Source organism: Zerene cesonia, unplaced genomic scaffold, assembly GCF_012273895.1.
Source record: "Zerene cesonia ecotype Mississippi unplaced genomic scaffold, Zerene_cesonia_1.1 Zces_u001, whole genome shotgun sequence".
In the NCBI taxonomy this organism is placed as follows: Eukaryota; Metazoa; Arthropoda; class Insecta; order Lepidoptera; family Pieridae; genus Zerene; species Zerene cesonia.
The window spans coordinates 1,214,977-1,224,758 of NW_024045131.1; the positions used below are offsets into that span (position 1 = coordinate 1,214,977).

General features: G+C 32.8%; 2 protein-coding genes across 2 annotated transcripts in view; one reads left to right on the plus strand and one right to left on the minus strand.

Moving 5' to 3' along the window:
- Positions 1–2,080, minus strand: part of LOC119838219 (zinc finger protein 184-like) — a 7,416-nt gene extending 5,336 nt beyond the window's left edge. Inside the window, exon 1 of the mRNA XM_038364070.1 lies at positions 707–2,080. Coding sequence (XP_038219998.1) covers positions 707–1,913 — 1,207 coding nt within the window. The 5' untranslated portion in view covers positions 1,914–2,080. The remainder of the gene's footprint in view (positions 1–706) is intronic.
- Positions 2,081–2,465: 385 nt separating this feature from the next.
- On the plus strand, positions 2,466–6,157 carry LOC119838124 (uncharacterized protein C1orf198 homolog). Its single transcript, XM_038363954.1, has 3 exons — positions 2,466–2,804; positions 3,101–3,698; positions 5,508–6,157. Exons 1-3 carry the CDS (start codon positions 2,673–2,675, stop codon positions 5,633–5,635), a joined length of 858 nt encoding a protein of 285 aa, XP_038219882.1. The 5' UTR covers positions 2,466–2,672; the 3' UTR covers positions 5,636–6,157.
- The last annotated feature ends 3,625 nt before the right edge of the window (positions 6,158–9,782 follow it).

Genomic DNA, 9,782 nt, shown 5'->3' on the forward strand with positions numbered 1-9,782 from the left:
GTGTTTTATTTTGATTAGAAAAATGTACAAATGAATAGTATTATATGCAGAATAAGCAAAATTGTTGTTATTAATTAGACAACGAACTAAAAAACATTAATTTTTACAGTTATTTCAATATAAACATCACACAGACGATACTAATATTATAAAGGTTAAAGTTTGCTTGTAACAGAGAACATATGTTTTTTGATCTTCCATCTTCCACACGAAAACCGCATAACGGATTTTGATTATACTTGCAGCTTTATGTACCATAAAAAGTATAGAAACTTGCTTTTTCACATGGGTTTGTCCCCAGTTGAAACTGCATGGCACAGACTGCACTTATGGTGAATCATGTGTATAATTATTTAAAGGTTAACCAGTAATTATATTAACAAGTATACATAAAATCTTAGTGTTAAGTCTACAATTTTTAGTAAGTAAACACCAGATGCTTAAAACGGTGAAGGAAAACATTGTGAGGAAACCGGCATGTCCAAGAATCAAAAGTTTGACAACATGTGATATCTGCCAACCCGCACTTGGCCAGTGTGGTGGATTATGACCTGAACCCTCGTAGGAGGCCTGTGTCCCAGCAGTGGGAACATGTATGGGCTGATGATGATGATGATGAAACACCATATACACAAATTTACACTAAGTTATTGTATTTATTTTGAAAAAAAAGGAAATAAATATGAAAAATGTAAAATTAACGTACCATTCTTTATCAACTCTCTAGCTATATTCTGTCCAATTTCAGAGTCGTATATATTACAATTAAATACCTCTTCACTACGTACACCAAAGCTATCCCTCTGAAATGGATTATTGGAATCCGATTCAGCTATATTTGGCATCGTTTCAACTTTAACTTCCACCTTTTCGGGTATCGGTTCATTTTTTAAACATTTTGTAGCATCATCAAGTGCTTTTCCATTTTCGCTAGACTGTTTTACATCATTTGTGTGAACATTCTTTTCAATAATTAAATTATCTGGTAGGCTATTTGTAGGATTGCTTGATTCTTCCGGCTTGTTTTGTCTAGAATTAGTACTGTTAATTATACTTATCTCTAACATCCGTAGCGTCTTTTCTAAACTTCGTTTACGAGAATCCGAGTCCTTGTAGGATTTCATACTAAAACCTTCATTAAATGTTATGTCTCTATCGCCAAACTCTACCTTGTTACTTTCCTTATTCGTGTTAACTATTTCGTTGGTGTTCATACACACTGCGTCTACTTTGCTCGGTTTTACACTGATTTCTTTATTTTTCTGTAAATAATCCTTCAATATAACATTATCTGGATGAGATGTATCTTTTGCATCTATATGGTTCATTTTATCTATATCACGTTTTTGTGAACTAACTTTAACTGTCAGATCTAAATTATTGTCCGTGTAGTGTTTAAAATTGTCTATATTTTTTATGTTTCTTGCACTATCGTCGCTATAACTTCCCACTGCGCGCGTGTCTTGAGTGTCGAACATGAAATTATGATTGAATTGTTGATAGTTATTGATATGAGTAGCTTCTGCATGTTTATACTTTGGTGTGACTTGGGGTACGTTCAGAAAAGTAGTTTCTTTATGTAACGACTTTCTATCAAATGGAATTCCATAGGGCCCGTTCTGTATGTTCAAATTCATCGGCATGACGTTGTTCTGCCAATGCATCGGATTTTGTGGCATAAAGTTCTGTGGTAGACCTAACGTCTGGAAATTTGGATAGTGACTTATTCCCGCGTTCATATTTAACCCGTACGAATACTCTGGTAAGTTAAAACCTGGGTTTATAGATTGCGATAATTGCTGTGTTGCTTTGTTTTGATTATTTACATTATTTTGTAAATTTATCTGTTCAGTGGATGTCAAATTCGTTTGACCACTAACATCGTTCGGTCCAAATTGATTATTATGCAACATGGTTATAGGCGCACAGTTTACGTGCTTTGTATCGATTTCCCAGCTCTCATAGTACTAGAAAACCTAACTAAATAGAAATACACAAATAACATTTTGACATAATCACAAAAACACAAAATCTCAATAGAAAACGAGAGCTTTTGCTAGACGAATTGTAGCCTAACCACAGATGTCAGATTCCACAGAAAAACAAAACATCTGTTGTGTTGACAGATAAACAATTGACACAGAATACCGAAATAAAAAGTGATTTAGAAGTACTAGATCTTAAAAAAGTAACTCAATTACTTTTTTGCAATAACAATCTAAATTGATGCATAACATCAATAAACATTATTAGTATTATTTTGTCTAATTTTAATTTAATTGTGAGATAGTTTATAGTTTATATGTAATATGTAGAGATTTCAAATTACTGTGTTTAAATAAGTAGTCTTAAATATCAACAAAATAGCTTAGTGTAGGTTCTCGTAAGATTATAATGGAGTAACTCACGAGTAACAAGTACATCTGTGACTCTGATTGGATAACTTGACAGACGAATAACAGCACCCAGTCGTCGTTATTGCGGTCTGTCAGTTTCATTTTTACTATTTTATTGAATGTTGTGTTTGTATAAGATCTGATTGAAGCAGAGTATTGTGTCTTACCGAAAATTTATATAAATTTCATAGCATTTATTATTTGTATATAATATGCAAACGATTTAAATGTAATGGAGTGATATTTACAACAAGATTCGCTGTTATATTTAGAACTATGGCGCTTAGTTCATTAGCGGAAGAATATTTCAGTACACTCAACCCGATAGCAGCAAAAATTCACGAGGATATTGTCGAAACGCGGAATTCCTACGAAAACATTTGGGACTCGCTTTCCGAGAAGGAAAAGGTTCGTAATTTTTTATACAATGTCTTTCCCTTATATCATTTAAATTTGTAGTTTAGTACATATTACAATTGTTAATGTTAATTCGTTGTTGCATCGGTTTTAGTTTATATAATCCATTAATAAAAATGTAAATTGTATTAAAATATGAGCTGATTGGAAATTTAATAAATAATTTACAATGTATGGCCATTTTTGCGTTGCGTATTCATTATGTGTGTTCTACCTATTCATTAATAATTATCCAATTCAATTCTTTTGCTGTGTGGCAATTTTGTAATTAATAATTATCGTTCTAGGCGGAAATAATAAACGAATCCATTATCAAGCCGGAAATTGCGTTAAAGTACGCTCTGCTGGATACTTTGGACTTCGATATCAATGATCCACCTGTACACAAAGACGATCTGATGTCGTTCTTTTGCCGTGAACAAGGCCTGAAGATAATACATGACGAAAATGGTTCATACAGAGACGAATACTCCGCACCGTTCCTATATCAAACGAAGAGTCAACTGAACTTGTGCATTTTCAGTGAAAATCGTAAAAAGAAGGACGTGCAATGCGCATCGCCGCCCCCTGTGATGTCGGAATTAGCTCTGTCCCACTCGAAAGTCGTTAATGAACTTAAAAACGCCCTGAAGTCGCATGACGTCTTAAAAAGTACATATAAAGAGAACAAAGACTCTAATAGAGATGTTGTGTCGCCGACGAGTTTTATCAGCAAGTTTATGGGTAATTTTAAAGCGAAGGATGAAGAAAGGGAGTGTTTAGTAGCTACTGGAGCTGGTCAAATTGTTGCTTCGTCGGATAACTTCTTCCGTACGAACTACAAGAGTCCGCAGAATGATAAATATGAGAAGGATTATAGAAGCAGTGTCGTGAAGTCCAGTAGTGGTAAGCGTACTTTAAAATATAGTTTTTGTTTGAACAAAACCAACCCACCTTCTTATTGTTAGAATTAGACAAAATTTTAATGGGAACACACAGGAGGTGTTTTAAAAAAAAATCATCAAATTCAATTCATCCAGTTAAAAGTTGTGAAGTAACAAACCAAAAAGAAACAGTTAAATAAAGATCCTCCTTTATGAGAGTTCTTTTACCATTAGAAAGCTGCAACTTCACTGAGTCACATAGGCAATATATGTACCATGGGCACCTCCTTACTTTATCTTATACCTTTAAACCAGCAATTCTTGTATATATATATATATATATATATATATATATATAAATAATTGGAATCTCGGAATCGGCTCCAACGATTTTCATGAAATTTAGTATTTAGGGGGTGTTTTATTCGTGTTTTTTCCCTGACATCTATTGGTGAATAATAATACTATTTTGCTTCGTAGATAGCTGGACAACTGAAATAATGTCATATTCGTGTTTTATTCGTGTTTTTTTTCCTGACATCTATTGGTGAATAATAATACTATTTTGCTTCGTAGATAGCTGGCCAACTGAAATAACACATAGGCACTTTTTATACCGATATTCCTACGGGATACGGTTACGCAGCACGCTTACGCGGTTTCAACCGCGGGTCACAGCTAGTAATATTAGCTTAAGAAATCCAAGATTACTGCTTAGTTTAATCTTATTACACTTTACTTCCTCTGTTATTCTATGATTCACTTCTAATTAGAATTCAGCCATTGTCTAAACATTACTCATTGTTAGATAAAGCGTACATAATGTTATTTAATTTGAATAAACATCTGTTGCACGATGACACATTGAAATATTAACTACTTGTATTATAGAGATTAGTACCTGGATGACCGAGCTTTGCTTGGAATTTTTTATTTTATTATTTTGTTTTAACTTTAATTATTCGCCAAAAAATAGTATTATTATTCGCCAATAGATGTCAGGAAGAGTCACAACAAATTGGGACTACTCAAACGCCTCCTATTTGTTAAAAAAGTAAGTTTAAGTCGATAAAACACGAATATGACATTTTCTAAAAAAGATTCCTAGCTAGATCGATTTATCGTCCCCGAAACCCAAGATATAAGATTTTAATGTTCTAACTAGCTGCGCCCCGCTGTTTAACCCGCGTAAGTCCGTATCCCGTAAGATTATCGTCATAAAAAGTTGTCTATATATTATTCCAGTTGTCCAGCTGTCTATGTACCAAATTTTATTGCAAATGGTTCAGTAATTTTTGCGTGAAAGAGTAACAAACACACATACACATCCTTATAAACTTTCGAATTTATAATTTTAGGATTTATTGTTAGTAGTAGATAGTAGGACTTGTATTATAGAGATTATTTTAATGTTTTAATTGACTACATACTTAACTATTAACATTATAACTAGTCTAATTTTTATGACTTCTTGCATAGATGTCAAATAGGATACTCATGTCCTTATCCGACTGCCTCCTTGGTACAGTAGTTAATATGTGAGTGTAAAACCGAAGGGTCCTGGGCTCGATTCCCGGTGGGGAGTCAAAAAAATGTCTCGGTCTGGCAGGACACAGAAGGCTGATCACCTACTTGTGCATAAAGAAAATCGATCAGTGAAAGAAATATATATGATCCGCCTCTAACCCCATTAGGAGTTTTATTTCCTTTTCCTCTCCCTGTGATTTCCTTCCTACACCTCACCAATCCCCTTGTTTCTGGGCGATTATGACAAAAAAGACATCAGATGTAAATAAACAATACTGGTAAAATAAATATTTTGCAATTTCAGATCTATCGGAAGAGAATCGTGGCTTACTCTCCAGTCAGGCATCATCGGGCACCGATTTCCACTCAACTGAAACCCTAACAGACTCAGCATTGCCGAAGACTGGATATGATTTCTTGGATAACTGGTAAATCTGGGTGAAAACAGCGCATGTCGAGTGTTTTTATTTATCTGTGTTTATTTCAAAACAGAACTAAGACTATGGAAGTAAGACTAAACCTCTTTGTATTCTAGTATTTAAATTAAACGGTTTTTTTATGGTAACCTAACCTCACATTTTACGCCTATATAATACGACTCTTTGAAGTGATATTCCCAAACGAAGTATGTTCTGAAGTATACTCTTTTTTACTGACGTTGTATCTCGATCACTCCTTGGGGTTTTCAACCTAATGTGAGACTTTATATGTTTGATAGTATAATATTGTAAGTAATTCGTTGATATTTGGTCTCATTTTAGAATACCACTCGAGATTCTTTAATGGGACCAAATAACAACAACAACCCCTCTAATTTAAGTAGTAGAATGCGCCCACTCAATCTGCCTGCGCAGGCGCAAGCGTACACTAAGAGACTACTGCGTATGCACAAAGCAATAATTTATTTCAAAGCAAATGTTTCTCGTGTGTAATTGAAATCTCATCAAGATCTGACTTATAGTTTTCTAATTGACTGCATTAATGCGTATTTGTTTGAATAGGTATTACCTGTGAATTTCTTTGATAATTTATGTAAAAATATCGTAAAATAAACTTTAAAAATGATTATTTATGATATATATTATTTATGATATTTATGGCTGGCCATAGACAGTTTGCATACTCCTGTTTGTAATAGTTTCCAAAAGCAATTTTTTTCTTTTATGTATGTATCCACCCCGGTTTCACCCGTGGTACGTGTTTCATCTCAAAAAAGCTTCCTTGTGCCTCGACAAAAACGTAAAACAAATTAACCGAATCGGTCGAGCCGTTTTCGAGTTTAACGCTTAACAATACTATACTATTGGCGACTAATTTTTATTCACTTATATGTAAATAGATTCAATTAATTTGAAAAGTCATTTATTAATGACTTCATAATAAATTAATAGGCTATATAAATTTCTCAATGAACTAATATCCTAAATATTAGGTCATTGGGCATAATTACATAAGTTACTGAATTGTTGTTTCTTTTTATTTCTTTTTGTAATTATCTTAATATGTAACCATTTCTATTAACTAGAAATATTTATTAACTCGAACAAAAGTTTTGTTAACTTTTTTTAACAAATATTTCATTTATATATTAATATTTAGAAAAACTTTTCTATGAATGTATGAAAAATTGCTTTTTTATTTTATTATTTTAAGTCAATTCAAGCATAAACACGACTGATTTTTGTATTTTTATGAATAACTAGCTGTAACCCGCGACGTCACTCGCCTTGTACCGGGTGAAAAATTTTATATCCGTGTGAATAAAAAAGGATAAATCATTAGGAGTTTGTGTATAGCTTTTAGTCGATATATTTTTACTTTCCCCTAATTATAGTAAACTCTATTTACGGAATATATTTTTAATCTATCCACATAACCTAGAATTAAGTAAATGTTAGTTAATGTGTGTAAAAAAAATTATATTTATATATACTATATACATACATTGTTTAATGACTTCGTGTAACATTATAGTATATTAAACGAGAATCTCATAAATATAATACAAATATAACTTATTTTGTGTGTAACTAACGTTCCGCCCCGGCTTCGCCCGTGGTACATATGTAGCCTATGAAGTGCCACCGACCGACGTACATATGCAATTGGGACAGAGTTTTTAAAATCGATCCAGTAGTTCCTGAGATAAGCGCGTTCATACAAACTCTTTAACTTTATTATTCTATTAGTAGTGTTCGTCTTTAAAGCTTGAACTAAAAGAGTGTTTAATGTTTTCTGTCTCTTTCTATCACTGAAATTTATCTTAAAATAGAGCGAGATGAATATAGTTTAAGTCACTAAAGTAGTTTATCTTATTAATACGATATTATAAATATTACTCAAAACGATCCAATGGCGCCAGATATCCATAAAATGTGTAGATTTTTATAGATGCTCTTTCTCTTCCTATCAATCGAAAATTCCTTAAAAAGAGCGAGAAAGATATAGTCTAGAAAGTAGTACGTAAGGTTGTTATCAAGTTTATTATCAAGAGTCTTCTCGCTCTAGCAAAGGATTATTAGAAAGAGATGTGGCTATTAGAATATTCAGTGTGTAATGATATTCCTTTTTCAAATATTTGTAATTGTAACCGCTGAATTTTGAATTCGAATTCGAAATACGAAATCATAATTCATGAAATTGTATAAAATATATTTTATATTTAGAACTACTAGCTTAAGAGTATTTATCCTATATGTCAAATACCTCTGTTGTCTATTATAATAATGGTAAGATTTATATTCCAGTTTACTCATACTCATAATTCTAATTGATTTACTTTGCTTTTTTTTTGAAAAACTAGCTTCCAACGATGCTCTAGACCGGTAGACCTCTTTCCTTTCTTTAAAGATTTTTTTCTGAAATATTAACGTTTTTACATGGCAATTTTTCAATTAATGGTTGAAACTACCTACCCTCCAATTAAGTATTACATAAGAAAATAAAAATTAGGTGTTACTGCCACGACTGTTTTTTTTTAATAAAGAAATAATCGCACAATGGCCGAAAATATATAATGCACTTTTCGATATGTTAATTCCATTTTTATTGAAAAATGTTAAAAATCACGTTTAATGTCAAGTGCAATGATAATAGCTTATACAAGTAGATATTTGTTAAAATTGTCTGTAGTCAGAATAGGTACTATATGTGTAAAAGAGGCTTCTCTCATATAGTCTAGTTTATATAAATCTAAATGTGTTATGCGTGTGTGCAAAAGAGACGGCTATACTTTTTAAACATAGTCCTAATGTATGTTAATCGAGATAAGATGTATACTGTGCGTGTGTAAAAGAGACAACAATATGTCTCACGCATCGTTAGTATTATCTGTAGAGACTAAAAATATTAAAAAATGTATTGATATTAAATTTTAATATCCAAAGAGCCACATGAATGTAAAGATATTTTACTTATAAATTGTAAGAGCTGGGTACGTTACGTCTAAAAGCAGTAGTAATTCCAGTTTGGGATAGTGATGGTGTTATGTATATGTTTTTTCCCACACTGGAATTAGTACGGTTTTGAGACGTCACGTTAAGCCGTGATGGTTTATGATGAAATTCTTGTGGATTATAGTGTTTATTGATATGGATGTTTGAATGTTTTAAGTAATGATAACTGTATCTGCTCTCATGTATGCATTTATCTTGAACGCTTATTTATTATTTCTTAATAAAGACTTTTTATAATTTTTTTGTTTGAATTTATTCTCTCTCATATAGGAAGTCAAATGGGAAAGTATAAAAATCCAGTGTTATGATGTATGTCCCTAGTAAACTCCTCACCAACTCAACAGATTTTGATGATTTTTGGCATTTTATGTGTAATTTGGTACAACTTAAGATATAGGATAGTTTTATTTCGATTAATTATCCCAATAACTTATAATCTAAATATTTTTAATTATATGTGGTGATTCGATGCTAGCCTGAAGGGCTACTGCATCTTAGCACGGGCGCGTGGGTGAACTGAGGGTTCACCCTGGTAGCAACACGCTCAAGGGCGTCCACCCTTGTAAGGGACCGCGAACCTGGGCTTGGCCTTTTGAATCGTCATTAGTACACGGTTTCGGTGGCAAGGTCGGAAGGCAGTTTCTACAGAGAAGAGCCGGCAAGAAACTCTGTAAATGCTCTTTTAAAATAATACTAGCTGTGATCCGCGGTTGAAACCGCGTAAGTCCATATCCCGTAGGAATATCGGTATAAAAAGTGCCTATGTGTTATTTCAGTTGTCCAGCTATATACGAAGCAAAATAGTATTATTATTCACCAATAGATGTCAGGAAAAAAAAACACGAATATGACATTTTCTAAAAAAAAATTCCTAGCTAGATCGATTTATCGCCCCCGAAACCCCCTATATACTAAATTTCATGAAAATCGTTGAAGCCGATTCCGAGATTTCAATCCCTACTAGTCCCTACTAATCCCTACTAATATTATAAATGCGAAAGTAACTCTGTCTGTCTGTCTGTCTGTTACGCTTTCACGCCTAAACCACTGAACCGATTTTCACAAAATTTGGTATGAAGATAGAAATGAACTTGGGAAAGAACATAGGATACTTTCTATCGCGA

What these genes read in the sequence shown, in the direction of transcription:
- LOC119838124 (XM_038363954.1), top strand. Translation starts at nt 2,673, where the DNA reads ATGGCGCTTAGTTCATTAGCGGAAGAATATTTCAGTACACTCAACCCG. An exon ending in CGCTTTCCGAGAAGGAAAAG is followed by an intron (nt 2,805 to 3,100) that starts GTTCGTAATTTT and finishes TTATCGTTCTAG; the next exon opens with GCGGAAATAATAAACGAATC. An exon ending in TGTCGTGAAGTCCAGTAGTG is followed by an intron (nt 3,699 to 5,507) that starts GTAAGCGTACTT and finishes TTGCAATTTCAG; the next exon opens with ATCTATCGGAAGAGAATCGT.